At 35.5% G+C, this 21,058-nt stretch overlaps 1 protein-coding gene and 1 pseudogene across 1 annotated transcript; both read right to left on the bottom strand.

Annotated features, from left to right (window-relative positions):
- Nucleotides 1–9,461: 9,461 nt before the first annotated feature.
- On the bottom strand, nt 9,462–11,130 carry LOC132182941 (cytochrome P450 89A2-like). Its single transcript, XM_059596311.1, has one exon. The coding sequence runs from the start codon at nt 11,028–11,030 to the stop codon at nt 9,501–9,503; it is 1,530 nt and encodes a 509-aa protein (XP_059452294.1). The 5' UTR covers nt 11,031–11,130; the 3' UTR covers nt 9,462–9,500.
- Nucleotides 11,131–17,395: 6,265 nt separating this feature from the next.
- Nucleotides 17,396–20,413, bottom strand: LOC132182054 (mannan endo-1,4-beta-mannosidase 5-like; annotated as a pseudogene).
- Between the last annotated feature and the right edge of the window lie 645 nt (nt 20,414–21,058).

Here is a 21,058-nt window from a genome sequence, read left to right on the forward strand (position 1 = left end):
CCAAGACCTAAGTTACCTTTATGAAATTTTCAAGGGCTTTGGCACTGACTTTACATAGATGTGTACAAAGTTGAACTCTTGTTGTGAAAACTCCATGATGCTTTTCTACAATGCTGCCTATATGACATAAAGTGTGATGATCAACTTTGAAAAAAAAGGGAAACCGGTCAACAAGTATCATCAGATAATCGTACGATGCACAAAAGAATGATTATTGCAACATTAAAAAAAAACATGTTTCTTAACAGAGAAAACACCCAGCCAAGTGCCAAACAGAAGAGAACATGCCAAACATGACCATTTTAAATGAGAATTAGTCACATGATAGACCGGCCGGATTCTTTCAGTGCATCTCAGTATTAAGAACAAAAATGAGTACAATGGATTCGGCACCAAATTATTCCAAGTAACAAGTGCATGAAATCATGAATAATTGGTGATGACTAAATCAACAGACTTGCCTTGAGTTATTAAAACATGCACTCCATTTGACCAAAATGCAAGGTTATGATGCCTATTGTAAGTTGTAACGACCCAGTAAAAAGTGTTAGTCATATTTGTGTTATTACCCTAAAAGAATTAATCAATTTGAAGTTTATCTAAAATTCATTATAAAGCTCAGTTTCTTCTAATAACTAGACAATATGGAACTTAGCACTTTTAACTATCTTTATAAACTACTTACTCTATGTAAGCTAATTCTCATCTTTCCAATATGGGTTCTGGTGTTACACCTATAATCATTATTGACCTTTTTATTAACTGCATGTGGCATGAATTGCAGCATACTCATGGGCCCAAAAAGTCCATGGGTCTAAGAGCCCGATCAAGTCCTAGGAGGCCCAAAATGGCTCAATGGCCCATACCACAAAATATAAGATTTTCTCCCCCTCTCACAGATTATTCATCACCAATTATTCATGAAGTGATCATTCTTTGAGATCATCTAGGCCACTAAAATATATTCAGGGACAACGAATGCAACATGTTGAATCCAGCCATCGAAAAGGCCGAAGTGGCATGAATGGCCTTATTACAGGCATATCAAATAGGTCTAGAAAAAGAGGAGGCATTAACATTCATCCGATCATGGACGGAACTACGTTAAAGGGTGGTGGCCCTCACTAATTTTTAAATATTTTTTTATTAAGTTAAATATATGTACATTTTTTGTTTAAAAATTAGGTTTGGTCTTACCAAAATTGGGCTTAACCCCTCATGGCCCTTAAAATGAGAATTTGAATTTTTTCCCGTTCATTTAAACTAGACAAAAAAAATATGTGAAATGACAATTTTATCTCTATTTTAAAACTAAATGAATCCCCTCCAGTTAAAATGAACCGGAGAGAATCCTTGTCCTTGAAATGAGAAATCCTAATTATGTCCCGATCAATCCATTTAAAATCAAAGTTAGCAAGTAGAATCAAGGCTCACACAATGATCAAAGATTTACTTAAATTAACTTGTATCCTATTTTGAAGTACCAAATACCTTACTCATAGCTTGCTGTTCGTTCAACCTTATACCCTATTTCTTTCTTTCTTTCCTTCTTTCCTTCCTTCCTTTTTTCTGTTTTTCTTTTGTTTATTTTATCTTTTAAATTAATACCATATTGAATAATCGTGTGAAATAGCTAGAGAGTGAAGCCAAAGAGAGTAATTAAAGTTGCACACGTCATGCATGCGTCACTACTAGAACAACTTTTAGCAATTTATTTACAAATTACGTACCATGTTGTGGGTCTGGGCATTTTTAACTTCATTCTCAAATATGCCACATATATATGTGTGTGTGTGTGAAAATCCTACGTGTTTGGTGATCTAATTTAGCCGACTTCGATTTTCGAGTGAATGCTATTTTGTTTTACCCAACCTTCAATGTCCAAGTTTTTTTTGGTGAGCACAAAAAATATTCACCTATATCATATATCAATTTTCTGTTTTAAGTGTTTTAATTTAGGGCTTATCTTTTTCATTTTTTTTTTTAATCAAAAGGGTAGGAGTTGGCGACCGATAATGGCTATTTTATCTGAACATGACCATAGTAGTATATGCCTGTCGGAAACCACTTAAGAAGGCAATGCATAAATAGCGGGAACCATGAGCACTCTCTCAAGACCAATTGAGTCATAACTAGCTGACTCAACTTCATAAAGACATCAATGATTCATAATATGGCTAATACTAATCATATTTTTGTGAGTGATTCTCCATTGTAGAGAATTGAACCCACATCTTAATACGTGCCTAACCCTATGAGAATTTCCTTAAGAAAACTAAACCACCACCGGCTTATCTTCATGGAGGTTTAGGTAGCTAATCTACTTTTTCATTTTAGTAATAATTAACATTGGAATTTTTGTAGTTTTCACCTTAATTTTGACACCTCTATATTGTGGTAGAAAATTACCCTACTTTTGTTTTTCAAAGGATGTGCGTGGAAATTAGGCACAAAATCCCGATGAAAAATATAGGATGTGATTAATCAAATTAAACCAATCTAGTCTCTACGCGCGCGTGTCCTCAAGCAAGCACCCACGATCTTAGTGGCAATAAATTAACGAGACAAAGTAAGACTTAGATAATGGTTAATTTCCTTAATCATTTTTTAACCAAACTCTTGCGTCCATAACTCCATGTCATCTCCCTCTACCTTAAAAGCACAAAGACGGTTTCGAACGCGTTTCTTTCCTACCTTAAACGAATCATTAAGAGAAGAAAAGCAACTACTAGCTAGAACTCAAAACACTTTAGTACCCTTTTCTTAATTTTTTTATTTTTTTATTTTTTTTAAAATCACTCTGTATACGGTATACCTTATCTGCAGCATTAATATCAACATAGTGCTTCAACAAAGGATCCATAAGGGATTACGTACGTGTGTGGAGAAAACCATTTCAGGCATCCAATTAATATATATATATTTTTTTAAAAAATAACCAGTTTTTAAATCCAAGAAGACCGATCGAGAATCATCAGACATCAGCAACTAGTTTCTTAAACCAAAAACCATACAAGAAATCAAGCAGAATTACTATCCAATATGGTCTTTAGAAATTTAATTATTTATCTGTTTTTTTTGCTTGATAATTATATCATTTAAAAACAGAGGGGTTATAATACTTTTATAGACGATATATATACAATGATAACTATAACTCTCATGTTCTACCCTTTAAACTCCATTCTCCCATGGAAATAACCTCCAAAAAAAGTATGTTAATTACCTAGGAAATAACCATATATAACAATGTAGCTTGAAAATTTTTTGTTTCTTGTCGTACGTGCAAAATAAGCAAATGGCCCCAAGAATTAAAAATTAAAAAAAAGGCACCAAAATGTTGAACCTCAGTGGATGCCATCTCGTTCAACTTATCCATCTTAAAAGGGTTCATTTAGGGCATTTTTTGAAATTGAGATCGCATTTCTCATGGGTTTAATAGGTTCACTGGAAATTAGCATGGACACGCAATACCACAGCCACTATTTCACATACAACGAGGTAAATAACAAACAAACAAGGTGCTTGTTTTGGTGTAAGTTTGTAGCTTCGTCGTCATTCCTTTTCTTGTTTTGGTAAAATTGATAATTAAGAGGTCCACGTGGGTGTTTGCTGCTTCCAAATCGACCACCTCTCTAGCTTCTTTATAAACGACCGCGTTAATTGTATTGTGATGTGAAAGACGGTGGTCGATCTTCTGCTCCTCATCACCAGTTTGAAGTATTCTGAAAAGTTCGCGTGTTCTGTTTTCCTAAGTTGTCTTTAAGGTTGTTGTTGCCGGCCGATAGTTTCAGCACCGACATGGGGCAAGAAATAAAGACTTTTTGCATATTTTTTGCTGCATTTTCGACGGTTGCAGCAACGCTGGAATCATTGAAGCGTTTAGACTTGTCCAACAGCTCCATCAACGGTACTTTCCCTCCACTCATCACCGGCCTTAACTTCTTGAACATTTCGCTCAACAACTTCACCGGACTGGTTGCCCCGGCCACGTACCGGAAATTTGGCAAATCGGCGTTTATCCATTATTCATCAAAAACGCCAATAATTCAAATTCCACCTCACCTGCCCCTCCAAAAACACCACCCCATAGACAAACACGCTAGTACGAGAAAACCCAAATCCAAAACCAAAGTTCTCGGCCTATCATGTGCATCTGCATGGCGCATGGTGCATGAATCCCATTTTTCAAGAGCACCTACAATTCACCAACTGGGCGATTTCGGCAATGTAGAGTTTGCTGCAGGGGGCTACAATTGCTTTACACGTGCCCAACTGAAAGAAAAGGTGATCGAAACCAATTTGATGGCCGGTGGGTCGGATAGAACGACTGTTTTTCAATTTCCGGCGGATAATGGACATATCAGCGGCCTCTTTCGCCACTGAATGGGACGTCGAAAATAGAGACGAGGTTGTCTATGACCATATATAATCTTCTTTTCTATCCTTCTGTTTTAGTATTTTCTATGCAAAAAATTTTGCTTGTAAAACATTTTCCTGGAGAATGTAAGTGAAAAGAGGTTTTTGGTGTTTTCCCACTAAAAAAAAAAACAAAAAAAAAAAAAGCATACTTAGTGATGTTGGGAATAGTGATGTTTTGGAAAACATCAATGGATATGCTTATGGAAATATCCAGTGGATATCAAAGGGAATATTGGTTATATACAGCTAGCATGTTGAGTGCAATCAATGTCTTACAAGTGTCGATGCCATATTGCCATATTATATTTTTGGCATAGCAATGAAAATTTATTTATATAAAGGTGAAGATGAATCTTGTGCACAAGTTACACGAAATTAAATCAGCGTTTCTAACCAACAAAATGAAAAGAAGCGCGCTAATGGTCCTGCTTAATACAAATTAACTTGATAACTTGAGAAAACTCATTATTAAGCTCCTTTGATTCCACCAGGACGATCATAAAAAATAAGACGTCCAAAATATTCATTGATATATCCTAAATCTTTAATGTTGTATGCATGTGGATTAGATGCATACACCTCTGAATCGATTGGATTGACAAAATTAAACGTTGCATTCTCATATGCAGCTCCAATTCGCCGACTATGAGCGAAATATAATGATGACTTCCAAGGCGGAGAAAGGCCAGTACCCATAGGGGGACTAGGCTGGTCTAGTGGACTGTAAACTTCTCCTTCCCAATCAGCTTGATTGCCAAACTCATTCAATTTGCCAAATAGTGTCGAAGGCCAAAAACCAACTTGATAATTCTCTTCTTCATAGTATAATGACCAGACAAATTTTGTTGAATTTGGCCCACCAAGTACGTATTTCCTACCATGTACGGTAGTAAGTAAAAATTAAACAAAACTTTGTGTGTGCATATATATATATATATATATATATATATATATATATATATATTCATGGCTATTTTTTCCTCCATATATTTGTTTAGTAATTTAATGAACATCTAAAAATATTTTACCTTATTGATTCGCAATTTAAGGGCGAATTGCAGTTGTCTACCTACAACAGAAGTCGCATTTATGGGCCAGCCTAGAGGCATTTGTGAATTTATTTGCACATATCCAGGACATTGTTGATTGGAACATTCTGTTCTTCCATCAATCAGCTGGTAGAATGAGTTCATTGAAAAAAAGATTTTGCTATCAATAGAAAAATATAAAGTATAAATCCTTTGATTTGTAACAAATAGTTCAAAAAAATGAAATTACTCAACACAATCTACAAAAACCCACAGTGAGGTGCGTAAATAGCCGAGTTTGGTTGTCTTTGAACAATAAAGGATTTAGCTAAAAAGAAATTTGCTCAGTATATATATGTTTGTGTTTATTAGCAAATGATAAACTATCTTAAAATAGGGAATTACCATGAACCCTGTTTTTATGGTGTCAAAACCATTTGAAAGTGTCATCCGGAAAGCACTATATTGAGACCCAGTAACTCCTTCTGTATGAAATAAGCTAAAAAATGATTCAATTCCAGCAAGCTTCCTATTGGGGTGAATTTTTGTTCGAAGTATTGCATACTGCATGAGATATCCACATTCTTAATTCACTTGCATCACTAACACTAGGGTAGATTCACTAACAAAAAATAATGCATTTTTTTTAGCACCAAAAAAAAAAAAAAAATGATACTTACATGATGTCCAGGTTCTTCATTGATATTTGAAGAATGTATCTTTCAAAGGATTTTGGCTCTTGCCAAGTCATCTTTACTGATTCTTATTATAGGAACTGTTCCATAAGGACATCCTGGACCTTTTAGCCCAATATTTAAGGGTAATTTCCCTTTGGCTCTCAGTCCTTGTAAAAACAACTTACGTTTCATCTCTAATGATACTCTTGAAAGGTTAGAACGATATCAATTCTATCAATTAGCATTTGAAAAGAAAAAGGATTTTCATTAACAGTTCAACCTCAAATGTAGTATTCTTCCAAAAAGGATGATCAAAGCTAGGTTGTTTGTAGAAATCAATACAATCGTATATATCTCCATCTCTTGCCTGCAGATTTCAAATCTAAATCCAATAATGATTAATCACAAGTTCAATTGTGATTTTAAGAGCCACATCATTCTTGAAGGGACACAAAAGTGATACAATAAGGACATATAGCATTACTCCGTGCCAATTTTACCTTAGAGTTAGCCAATAAATTAAAAATGGTTTCAAAAATATTGGGGTCTAATAATATGAAATAAAATAGGATATATAAATTATGTATATGGCATTAAATTTTATTATTACGATTAAGTGTGGCTTGAGCCCATGGATGACTCTTAATCTCTTATATATATATAGAGGTGCATGCTAGGATAGGGAGCTTGATTTTTATCCTGATCATTAGTTCAATATCGATCTTATGCAAAATATTTGAAATATGCATAGAAATAAAGAATTAAAAGAATAACTTTTGGAAATCTTACTTGGATGCTTTTAATTGCAGAAGTTTTAAGATTTTTAAGTCACTTCTTGAATTTCAGTTCTTCCTTTAAAGATAATCCCCAATCAGCTTCAACTAGATTTCCGCTAAGATAGAGAAAGCACAGGAAGAAAACTATTAAGTCCACCCTTGCCGCCATGATCAATAAACACATATGAGTTTGTAGATTTAAAGCGTGTAAACACAAATATTTTTATCCTAGAAAACATTCATATTTATACGAAATGACATTACTTGCTTGGCAAACCATAAATATTATTGTCCAGCCTTAATATGTCTTCTGTATTAATTAAAATATTTATAGGATTGCACAATAATAATGACGTTAATGATGAAAGATAAAACATAGAAATTGTCCAACCTAAACATACCAATTGCATTAATTATGAAGGCTATAAAATTGTCAAATAATAATGACAATAATGAAAATGATGGTTCTAATTTCTTTATAAATTGACAATAACTAAATGAACTTCATTTAAGACATATAGCCTTTAATAAGAGTAATGCTCGGAACCATATTTTTATCCTCTTAAAACTGATATGGCTTTTAAAATTACCATTAAATTTTAGATGAATCATACTTGAATTTTGATCCAATAGTGATTTTGAAAGCTACACCAGTTTTAGGAGGATAAAAATATGGTCCTTAGCATTACTCCTTTAATAATTCAGATTCAAGTACTATTAACTGACAATAAATGTGAGTAATTTGGATTTTTCAATTCTCAATCATTATTTTTAAGAGAAGTGCTAGGAAGCCAAACAAATGAACCTAGAAAATTTTTCAAACTGACTTGGCAAACAGTGAGTGGCAGACAAGGGAGAGTGAATTGCATTTTTTTTTTAATTCAAAAACCCTTGCCACGTCAATTTAGAATTTTTTCTAGGTTCATTTGTTTGACTTTCTAACCCTTCTCTATTTTTTTAAATTAAAATTTGAAGATTATTTTGTTGATTTTCTGTTTTTCTATTATATATATATATTCTTCTATATACTTCTTGTTTTGCTGTATTTGTATCTCCATTTGTTGCTTTATTTATTTATTTTTTTTTTATGTATTTATTGTTGGGTTCCTTGGATTTTTTGGGTTTTAGTCTCTATGTGCCATTGTGGTTTGATCTTGCAGTGGAGACTTGCACTACTAGATATAGAGTACCCACTCTTCATCAACTCCTGCTTCAAATTTTAATAGTGCCTTTCCCGCTTCAGCTTCATTCGAATGGTTGTTACAGCTTCCTAGTGGAGATTCATATAGGTTTTAGAGGCTTTTTAAGGTTCGTGCACCTTAAGAGAATGACTCTCCTTGGTTTGCTTTCATCTCCAATTCAAAGACTTTATTTCTTCGGTAAAACTAGTTGCAAGACTAGAAATGTTTTTCATAAGAGAGTCCCTTCAATCAAGATGGGTTGTAAAATAAGAGTTTTACAGCCTCTAGTAAAATTTTGACAAGCTAGTTAAAAACACCAAATATAATGTATATGAAAACACTCGATCCGCTAACCGAAATCCCTATAGAGCAAAAAATAAAATAAAATAAAATAAAAACCCTTTTACAGTACCCCCACTCATCTACGCCTAAACCACCAACGCCTCCTCCACCGAGCGATGCAGCCAGAATCTGCCCGAAGCCACCGAATTTTGGGTTGTGATTCTTTGTGGTTTGGTTTGTTTGTTCAAGAAATGTGAGATTCTTGCAATTTTTAGTTTTTCTGGGATGGAGGTGGCGAAATTGCTTGTGATTGAGAACTATTTTATCGCTTCATATTATGAAATGTGAAGTTAATTATGTAGTAAGAAAATGCAAGGAAATACTATTATGATTTATTACTGTGTAGCAAATTGTCTATAACTTAGTTTACCATTTAGCCATACAACATTTATTAAAACTCATTTGTGAAAACCTTACATACATGGTTGTTTAGTAAACACGTACGAGTGATGAGATACATTTTCAAATACATGGGGGCTCTCATATTAAATGGTTAGTTTGCTTGAACTTACTAAGTCGTAGACTCACACTTTTACTTATAAAATTTTATAGATGGTTGAGGAAAAACAAGAAGATAAAAATCTGTATGAATGATTGATCTATGATGCATATGACTGATATGATGCCCCAGATATTGGAAGGGCTCAAGACCGGCTCGATTACATGCCCTCTGTAATGAGCCAACCCAGTACTGACAAAGCTCAATTCGGCTTGGTTCATTTACAGTCCTATACATGTATAGGAAAATGCTCAAATTTTCCTTCATTATGATGAAGTCGTCTATTTAAACTTAGGTTGTCTGAAAGTACTTGGTCATATATATATATATATATGCGATGTAAATATCTGAAAATAGGTAAGATATTTATATAGATATTTTGGTGCGATAGTTGGTATCAATTATTGACAAAGATCTAATACAATCAATCCAACGAAAGATAAACAATACCAAAAAAAAAAAAAAAAGAAGATAAATAAGGTACGTAACATGCATGTCCTACATGAGGCCACTTTGTACGTATGATAATTATTCATACACAAACAACTAACAGCTACGTTTGTACTATCTACAATCTACTTGACTCTTGGGATAACCTGAGCTCGCACCGGATTCTTCATAACTACCAAGAATTCTTCCTTCTCCGACAGATCAACACCATCCACAGCTTTCCACTCAAAATTCCAAACCAAATTTGCAACAAAGTACTCTAGAATAAGGGATCCAAATTTGTAACCGGGACACATCCTCCTCCCAGCACCAAAGGGCAACATCTTAAACGATGACACATCACCCACTTCTTCTCCACCGTCATCACTACTAGACCTACTCATCATCCTTTCAGGCCTAAACTCCATAGGATTCTCCCACACCGTTGGATCGCGCCCTATTATTGCTGTTCCGATGAGCACCGTTGTATTTTTGGGGATAGTGTAGCCACATAACTCCATATCTTCTGTGTTTGTGTGTGGAACTAAGGAGGTGTTTGGAGGGTGAATTCTGAGACATTCGAGGATCACCGCTTTCAAATATGGAATCCTCTGCAAATCCTCCTCCTTAACCTCCTTCGCTCCTTGTTCCACAACTCGGCTGATTTCACCAAAAAGCTTGGCTTGAATACGCGGGTGCTTCACCAAATACGCCATGACCCAGTGGAACATCGTTGCGGTTGAGTCGGCACCTGCGTTGATAAACTCAGAGCTCAAGCTCAGTACATCGGCCTCCTCAAGCTTACCGGCGCCCTCAGAAATTTCCAAATCCAGTAAGGTGTCCGTGTATGTAACCAAATCCACTTCTTTGGCGCCCTTCTCTTGCTTCAACTTCTGGCGAGCTCTAATATGAGGCATCAGGATGTCGTATTGACGCTTTAAAAATTGAGTATACCTTTGCCAGCGCTTTCTATAGACAAGCTTCCCTAATCTCGGCCAGGAAGCGAAGACGCTGAACTTAGCGTAGCTGACAAGAAATGTATATTGTATGTGTTCGACTTCTCGAATTGCATCTTCACCGATGTCGCCATATGTCATGAGAATGAACAAGGAAAACACAGCGCGGTGGAGGTGCTCAAAGAGTTGTACGGCCTCGCCCTCTTGCTTGGAACATTGCTTGAAGCTGTTAACCAATGTTTCCATGGATCGGTTGCGGACGAAGGAGAAGGATTTCAAGCTAGAAGGGTGGAGAGCTTCGGACATGAGATTACGACGAAGGACACGCCAAGTAAGGCCGTAGGGGGATCCCCCAATATCTTTGCGCTTGTTGCTGAGAACGTAGCTGACGGGGACAAGTGGTGGGCGGTTTGCAAAGATGGCGCTGTTTTTAACAAGGGCTTGGTGGGCAATGGGGTAGGAGGTTATGAAAACGAGGGGTTTAGAGCCGACGAGGAGTGTCATGATGTGGCCATACTTTTGGGAGAGGTTAGAGAGGAGGGAACGAAGTTCAATTGTTGATTTGGGAAGTAAATGGAGGTGTCCTATTATGGGAAGAGAAGGGGGTCCTGGTGGGAACTCATTCTTTTTTGTGGTTTTGGAGGAGAAGAGAAGAGTGAAGAGGGTTTTTATGGAAAAGCATGCAGAGAGAGATAGGAGGATGATGAGCCACAACTCCATGGATCTAGTTAGCTAGCTCGCTCCAAGTATTAATTAGCTTGAAGATGGATGCATATGCTGCATGCCTCATTTATATGCAACAAACCAACAACCATGGCCAACTCTGTAAGACCATGACCATGAAGCATTAATGATGCAAGTACTAAACAAACATGTGTGAAGAAGCTTCTTTGGATCAGCCAGTTGCCTCGATCCGTACGTCTCTCTTTCTATTTGGCATTGTGCGTTCTTTTTCTTTTTCTTCGATCTCTAAACTGTCTCGTTTTTGACCACCATCCTCCAAGGGATGGTGGCGCTGCATGTGTAGTGGGTCAGGCCTTGCTTATGATATTTGTTCTCTCGGCCACTTGTCTAAGTTCATGACTTGGTCTCATTATGCCACGTAATAATTATGCTTTGCCCTCTTTTTCGGTACTATATCTTTTCTTCTTTTTTATTATAAAATTTTTGTAATTAAATGTAAATCGTTAAAAAAAAAAAATTTATACCACCTAATTAGTCAAATCTCGAAATAAATAACTCCTCTGATTCCATAAAAATAAAAGTTGTAAGAAAACTGCTACACTTTACAAAATTTGTCTCTAAAACTTAGTTTTCAAATAATATGTCATAATTTCATAAGTTGGTAATACATTTTTTCAAACAAAAAAGAAAAGAAAAAGTCAAGGCAGCAAGTTAAAGGCGAATTAAAGCTAATGATAGTGGAATAGCGGCGACTCTTAGAGTCGTTGCTGATGATAGTGGAATAGCGGCAACTCTTGGTTGCCGCTATTAATTTTTTTTATATCATTAGCGGCGACCTTAAAGTCGCCGCTAATGATAGTGAATAGCGGCGACTCTTAGAGTTGTCGCTGATGATAGTGGAATAGCGGCAACTCTTGGTTGCCGCTATTAATTTTTTTATATCATTAGCGGCGACTCTCTGGTCGCCGCTATTGGTATACCAATAGCGGCAACCCTAAGGCTATTTCGAACATATTTTTGCGGCGACAAAAAAAGTCATTAGCAGCGACTCAAAGTTGCCGCTAATGACCCCCCATTAGCGGCAACCCTAAAAGTTGCCGCTATTTGGCATCAGCGTCCGATTACTAGCGACAACCAAATAGCAGTCACTTTGTCCCCGCTATTGGTAAATAGCAGCCATTTTTTGGGTCATTAGCGGCGACTTTGAGTTGCCGCTAATGACCAAATTTTTTGTAGTGAAGGTTCTTGCTTGACTCTTTTTTCTTGTTCTTTTTATTTTTTCGTGATAAACATGGAGAGCTTCTTAATTTGTGGTAGCGAAAGTTTGGCAACACATATATCATAATATGGAAATGGGTCCAATATGGAAATGCTATTCAATAGTTGTTTTTTTTTTCTTTTTAAAGAAAAGAAAAACAAAAAAAAGAAGAACACAAAGGATACTAAAAAACAGACAATTGAGAGAATAAGTAGCATTTTTCATATGAAATACATAATATAATATAATACTAAAAAAACGAAGGTTAATATAAAAGTTCACACACTTTATTTATTTAGCAATTTGTAGCTGCCATGGATAATAATTAAACTTATAAATTTCAGCCAATAGAACCTTCCTATATGTCACTTCTTGTGGGTCAAGACAAAGAGGCCAAAACTTTAGCGCTGAGTTCTTCTTCTTATTAAAATAATGATAATAATAATAATAATAACAATAATAATAATAATTATTATTATATTATTAGTGATGACTTATTAAGAACAAAAAAAGAGTGGCACTTAGCGGAGGCTGCTTTTTTTTTTTTTTTTTGGTTAAAATTTTGTCTGTTTATAGAGGCTGCTATTCTTCATGCATGTTCAAATCTGTGGGTACGACTCTTGATATTTTGTTGTGGAAAATTCTGGTCTCTGGATAGTAGAGCCATGGAAAATTCTGCGTTCAACTTGTGCATATAAACGAGTGCGGAAAATTTATCATGGGAATTAGGGGATGGCAGAATATTCAATTGCAGTGTCCCCGTCAAATCGCCGCGCCATCGGTAAGACTTTCGGTAGTTGGAGTAAAAAAAATTATTTTGACTTTATAAAATTTTTATTTCATTGATTAACCGAACTGAACTAACTTTAACTCTTACTAGGTTTTTGCATCGCTTGTTTTGAACAAAAATATGTTCAATAAACATTTGTTTAGCCCAAAATAAAAACCATATGGCCCCAAAAACAATTCATCTTGGCCCATAAAAATAGGCTTGGTCTAATATAAAAAGCTTACAACTAACTGACCGGCGACTTAACTTACTACGTACACCGAGTTAATTGAAATAGTCTAAATTTATTATTGTCTTTATCAAATTGGTGAATTAACCGATTTTTTCGGTTTAGTAGGAGAAAATTAATGCTTCTACATTCCCCAATTTAACCTATAGTCAACCCTTCTGGGAACTTTTCTAGAAAGATTCAGCTTATGTAAAAATAACATATAATCTTATGTTAAAATAACAGATGGTTCATATTAATTTAACTACTTTTCAACCCAAGGACATTGACGAAGAAAACAAAACGTGGGAACAAACGTATATGCAAAACACACAGCAAACCCGGCCGTTTCAAACGAAACACTAAGTTGGACTCTTCTCCGAAGACTTGCTTTGCATAGTCAAATCGGGCAGTCCATTTTGAATCCCAGGAAAGCAGCAACTCAGCAGCCTGCAGTAGTGACAGAGACTTCATCTACAATTTCATAAAACCATCAATCATAACTCATAAATGCTATATACATTGAGAAACACCACTACGTACAAAACAACAATATATATATATATATATGAGCTAACAAAATATGAACCTTTGTGCTTCAAATTTAAATAAAGATCAAACAATTTTAAATATGGAACAGGCATCTCACCCATACAATAAACCTAGTGTGTTCTTGCAAGTGGATCTAGTTCTTAGAGTTGGTAAAATTTGGTTTATATCCGTGTGCATCTAAACGGGCTGTTATAGCGCCTAAATGGGAGAGCCACCGAGAGTACCAGAAATCAAGCATGTATAAACTGCCTTAATGGTATCCAAACGAGAGCCACTGAGAACACCAATGTTTGGTCATGTCCTGATAGTGCGTTTGTATGTTTGGACAGGCAAGGTAACAGGTTCACAAACCCTAGACGCATCCGAACGAGGTGGCTAGGCAGTTCGGATACACCACCTTATAACCTGCGATTTCTACTGCTACCTATTTAAGTCTCTTTGTTGAGACTTTACAATTATGCTTTTCTAAGAGTCAAATACTGAGAGAAAACATCAGAGAGAGTAGTAAGGTTTTCTATCGAGGTTTTAGAAATTGAACACTTTAAACAACACTCTTGTTTTGTAATCCTCTTGTAATGTTCTCCAAATAATGAAATTCGCTTCAACTTTGTGGACGTCGCCGTTAGCAGTGAACCACATAAATTATGTATTCATGCGTGATTACCTAATCTTATTATTCCACATTCTTCGTTCTTTTCGTATCTCACGGGTCTTGGCAGGATACAGTGATTTTATCCCCAACACTGTTATGCATGGAAAATCCACAGCTTTCAAGCTCTAAGGGAACTAAGAAACTTTAGGAGCCCAAAAATATATAGAGAAGATTTTCGGTCAATATTGTGATTTGTGTCAAGAAGACTAGAGAAATTCTCTTTTGCAAAAGAAGTTATCTTGAGTTTCGACGATAGTTATTTTGGTGTATAATGGGACTTTGTTTGTTTAGTCACCGCTAATTTCTACAATTTTTTTTTTCAATAATTTTTTTTTATAGTAGAATTTCTTTCAAGTCGTCTTCAATCGTAGATGTAAGCTTGCTAAGCCAAATCATGTAAGTCTTAATGTCTTTGTGTAATTGTGCCTATTTTATAATGTTATTTCCTACGGCATCTTTCCGGTCCTAAATATAAATTTGTCACGACAACTTGACCAAATAAATCAAGCCCTGTTCACTGATGTAACTATTTTTCATGTCAACATTTATGTGATATCAAGACCTTTAATTTGATACCATCAAGGGTGGTGGTTCAATGGCCTAAGGAAGTTCCTATGTGGTCAGGGCATGTAGTAAGATGTAGGTTCGAATCTTTGCAATGGAGAATCCCCACATGATGCAAAGGACAATTTATATATTCTTGATTCTCTTGATTATTTGTTGTTTTCTATTATCGTGGCGAAATCATGTATGCTGTGCATTTGCGAGGAGGGAAATAACAACTAGGCCTTCAGTATAGTTGTTGCCTAGTGATTGACAAGGAGCTTATAAATCATATGCATATTTATAAGTTTTGCACTGGGAGGGTGGGATTGAGATAACAATAAACTAATTAAATTAAAGTTCTTTCTTTGGCCCAATTATCGATTAGAAGATTTGCTTGTCCAATTCACTTTGAATGGACGAATTGTGATATGTAGAGTGTGTTGAGTATATATGTGTGAGTGTAAAAATGTTGAGTTCCAGATTTAAAAATATCATAAGTGTGAATAGTTAATATAGCATAGTTAGGCCAATATTCATAGGCTTAAGCTTTTGGGTTAAATGACATCCTAACATGTCATATAATAGTTTACTAGAAAACTTCGAAAGTATTCTTTAATAATTGGTATTATAGCCAAGGGTGGTGTGCGGTGTGGTGGATGATAGTAGTCCCTTTTGCAAGCGGGGATGGTGCGCATGGCACGGTCGAGGGTCCATTGAATAAGGACAAATGTGAATGACATGTGTATCGATGAGAGTCCCTCGAGTAGGGGCAAACGTGCATAGAACACGCAAGCCTACATAGCACACAAGTGATCCTGAAGATGACCTATAAGATTAATAAAACTTCCATTTGAGGTGGAGTGTAGAGATGTGATGATGGACTCACACGTTAGAGAGAGATTATTGAGCACATACGTGTGAGTGTAAAAATGTGAAGTCCCACATTAGAAAGATGTAACTAGTGAGAGATTTATGAAAAAAAAAAGAAAGATGCAACAAGTGAGTGGTTTTTTTTTTTTTTTTTTTGGTAACGTACCGAATTTCATTAAAACATAAGAAGGTTACAGGACAGACACATAAAGCTAAACAACTTAAACAATTTAACCCTATCCAAACAGACTACAAACTCTTCAAAGAAATGTCCAAACCCATAGTTGAGTGGTTAATATAGCATAGTTGAGTCCAAACCCATTGACTTAAGTTTTTGGGTTGAGTAATGTCCCAACATGCTATATTATGATCTTGCTAGAAGACTCCCAAAGCTGTTAATCTCCCTCCCAAAAAGAATGTGTATCCAAAGGTGGGGGTTGACTTGTAGTTTTGTGCTTATCAGCGAAACCATTTTATTCATTTTGTTTCCAGAGTTGTAATTATGCACAGTAAGACTAAGGACTAATATCACGGTTTTACTACTCATCATGATTTATTACAAAAATGAATACGGATCTGCATATGATACTGAATCTCTTTTATGTTTTATCTATCTAGATAATGAATTGATATTTTATTTGAAAAATGTATTCATGTCCTAAAATAATTTGTAGGATAAAAATGATTTTGAGCTATCAACACTACCAGCTCTTGTTCCTGTACTGAGCACTGCTGCAGGCGAGACACTATTGCTGATTGTGAAGCATGCAGACCTTATAATCAACAAGGTAACTATCAATATGAGGCATTCAACTCAAATACTTTTATTAAATAACAGGATCTTATTTGCATGAAAATGTCTGTAACTGCTTAAGATGAGCTGCTATGAACAAAATTTTTAATACATGTTTTATTCTTTCAATAATCCATATTTATAGCAATGGAATCATATTATTCCAACGCTGAGATGACTAAGGGCCATGAGTTCATAACGTAAATTTTCTCAAGGGTGTCTTGATAACATGAGGCTCAAATGGAAGGTATTAAATTGTCTAGGAGGAGCACCTAGATGACTTTAAAAGTTCAAATGTAGTCATTTACTACTTTGGCACAATTGTTCTTGCTGTCACAGTTGGTTACAAGATTCTACTTGTTCTAGTTGAGACAACTTCTCTCTGGAATGAAGCCACTGCCTCTTTCTTTCTTTTTTTAAAAGTTTTTTTTTTTCCCTTTTATGAATGTCCTACTATCTTGAACTTAATGCAATTAAAATACTTTCTTTTCGTGATTATTGTAGACTAGTCAGGAGCACTTAACATTACATGTCCTGCCTATGATTGTTCGGGCTTATGATGATAACAATGCTCGAATCCAAGAAGAAGTTTTGAAAAAATATGTACCCCTTGCTAAGCAAACTGGATCCACAGGTAACTGCCGCTTATTATTCTTAGAGTAGTTTTTTCATTCTTAATTAGAGTTATTTTGATGACATTACATGTGTTTGCAAATCTGTACCTCAGATGCTTTAAATATCTGAACTTCTGAAATGATGATAAATACTATCATCCATTATTCTGAGGTGCTTCATCGAGGATAAAAAAACTGTTGAACATAATTTCCTTAAGTCCTTGTAATGGATGGCTTCTTTCTTTGATTTTCCAAATTCGGTGAAAATCAATGGCTTCTTCAAGATGCTCCTCGAGTTTGTCAAGTGACTTGTCACCCACTTTTGCAGGAATGTCATTCGCGAGTAATTGCTCTGTCCTAGAAGCTTGTACGTTATCGAAATTTTTAAAATATAAAGAGCATTCATATTTGGCTCAATAGATTTATTCTCTATTTTAATTACACCCAGCTCAACAAAAACAAAATCAAGATTTGGTGAGCACGGTTCACACTCACCAAATATTTCAGCAATTTGGTGAGCCGGATGCAAATAGCATTTTAGATCCATTTTAGCATTGTGGCTAGACAAAATTTAGGTTATTTTGGCTAGTCGGATGAGAGTGCTAGTGAATATTTCTGAAAATTTTGAGCTTACCAGACATCAGGATATGCATGTATGGTTGCAAAGTCAATCTCTTTTATCATATGATGGGTTATAAAATCTGTTCCAACTTGGAAACCTTGAGGATTGTATTGCTTTCGATCCTGAATTGAGTCTCCATAGAAACCTTCCATGCCAACTCCCAATAAGTGTATGTTGTCAATGGATTTAACATGGGGAACCATCTCTTGAACCCATTCCTGTTTGAATAAATACAATAACTTTACAAGTGCATCTATGTCTATATATATATATATATATATATATATATATATATATATATAAATTGTCAAGTTAGGGCTCTAATGGCTCACGTTTATGGTCTTGCCAGAGAGATCAACTTTGCAGCGTGGTTCATTCATTAGTTCCCAAGCCATAATCATCGGATCATCTTTATATGCAATTCTAGTGATTGTGTTCATCCTATTTAGCACTTTCTGTGACAAAACCATAGATATAACAGACAAAAAGAAGGGAAAAACAAAAAAGAGGCAACGTGTTAGTGTTAGAATATAATTTAAATGATTAACTCTACAATTTTTTGTTAGCTTAAACTTTTAAAACAACTTGTGATTTAATATGGCATCAGAGACAGATGTTATGAGTGCAAACCCTAACTTTATAATTTATCCTCTATTTCAACTAAAAATTTTACTTATTGAGCCTTACTTGCTGAGTGGAAATTTGAGCTCACACATGAGGAAATGTATTAGAATATAATTTAAACGATTAAGTCTACAATTTTCTATAAGCTAATAAAGCTTTTGAGACAAGTTGCGGTTTAACGGTTTAGCATTTATTTCTATGTAAATGATATCCGAAGAAAGCAGCTCTCCTATAATATTTACCTTCACATGGTTCTTGTAGTGCCCTTTCACGACTGCATTTGTGTAAAAATCGTCATCACCATTGACTGCCACGCCAGCACTTCTAGCCCATTTCACGTACTGAGGTCTTCCTCCATAGTCTTGGTAATTGTTACTCAAAGCCAAAATTAAACGAACTCCATACTTTCTTGCCTCCGAGATCACAAAATCAAGTCCCTGAGAATCGCTAAAAGTAATAATAAGAATTTCAAAGAAGCTACAAATCAATGCATTATGCATGCAAATGATCAAGTAGAGAGGCAAGAACCACCGAAGCCAATGGTCTAGTGCCACTTATCTCACTCCCAAGTGGTTTGGGATTCAAATCCCGCAATGAAAACGCTTGGAATTAGGCCTGAGCAAATTCACCTCTTACTGACTTTTGACGCCTACCGACTGATAGTCGACCGACTTCTTCCGACACCGATTAACCAATGAGCGGTAGGCGAAACATTTTTTTTAATTTTTTTTTCTTTCGACAAATTCAGTTCGGTAGGCGAAATAAAATTTGTTAACCAAACCGATTTTACCGATTGACTTCGTCGATAATTTTCAATTTTTTCACATACCGACTTTACCGAATTGACTGCCTATGAGTGTTGGGACAAAAATTTGGAGGAATAAGTCTGTGAAATTACCGACTTTACCAACATTTTGATGAAACAAAAATTTTTCTATCGACATCGACCGACGCCCAGCATGGCTTGGAATTATTCCCATTTCACCGGCTAAGTGTCCACTAGTGCTTTGAGTAAAGTTGAGTATGGTTGAAACCGACTTGAGGGAGCATTTGCAATCTCCCTTTTTAAATCCTTTCTGTTATTGGTTCTTAGCGAGTAGGTACTAATATATATATTCATGCTCAGGTAGGAAGCCACTCTTGTCGCCCCAGCCTATCCTATCCTTTTGGATAGAATTCTCCTCCAAACTGAGTTGGGGGAACTTCTTCCATCCCAATCTATAAAAATGACATGTGTCCTTTTTGTTTGTTTGTTTTTTTTTTTTTTTTTTTTAGACTTGTCCGCACAAGAGGGGAGAGAGGGATTTGAAATAGTGTCCTTTTTGTTATGAATATGTAAAATGCACGAGTTTTAGAAAGATTAATTTCAACTTTGTCCCTGCTCTTAGAAAAATATGTACATTTCATATGTTCAAAGGACACATGTCATTTTTATAGATTGAGTTGGAAGAAATTCTTTCAATTCAGTTTGGAAGAAAATTCTGTCATATTATTTTTGAATAGAAAAAAAGAAAGAAGAAAGTAGAGAGAAGTGATATAACCTGAAAGACGTGCTCATCATAAATGCCCGGAGATATTTGGAGAGCTTAATTGGTAACCTCCGTCGCTAAATGCCCATGTCCGGCAGACGGTGAGCCCAGCAGTGGAAGCCTCGCGAAGCACACTCGATATTTTGTACCTTTGGCTTGGCTCTGAAGCAACAACCATCACCCAATACGAGTTAAAGCCATTGAAGAGGAATGGAGATCCATTTAGTGCAAAATGGGCGTCTCTTGCTTGAATGAATCCGGAAACTGCGCCTGCAGGGACGCCAGCTTCACAAACAACGGCCATAAGGAGGATAATTAACACCCCACAAATGTACTTCATTTTCCCATTAATGCATGCCATTATTTTGTACATGTTTTGATGCTTTTCCTTCATAATTTCTGTTGGTTTCTTCGTATATATATAGGAGGGAGAGAGAGAGAGAGAGAGAGAGAGAGAACAGGAATTGGTGAAGATATTATGAGATGTAACCGAAATTTCTGACTATAAGCGTTAAAAAATTGGCTGAATGGTTGCAATTAATTTGTTGTGAGGTAGTTTTTGATGATATACATGGACCCTCACAATTTGGTACTAGGAATGCTAGTATGTTACGGTTCTTTGTAGTGTTTTCTTAGTGTTTTTTTGATCTAAAGTGAATAATATTGTTTTCTATTTTTTTAACAAAATAATATTTAGATAAGATCAAAAGAACACTAAGAGAATATTAAGAGGAATGGTAGTATTTTTCATTTGGTAGATATGGTGTTAGAATAAATTCCATATTAACTCTGACTTAGTTTGCTTCTAAGTCTATCATCAATTTCCTACCCTATCTAACATACATTAATTCTTTTATAAATACCACATATTCTCTTACATTTTATATATTTTTACATGGGGTTGTGGGAATACCTCCAGTTTCCTCTCCTACAATTAAATGTTTGATTTCTATCTGTTTGATACTTGCAAGTTGTTGTTGTAGTTGTACCATGCGTTTTTCATGTG

Source organism: Corylus avellana, chromosome ca5 (assembly GCF_901000735.1).
Source record: "Corylus avellana chromosome ca5, CavTom2PMs-1.0".
NCBI lineage: Eukaryota > Viridiplantae > Streptophyta > Magnoliopsida > Fagales > Betulaceae > Corylus > Corylus avellana.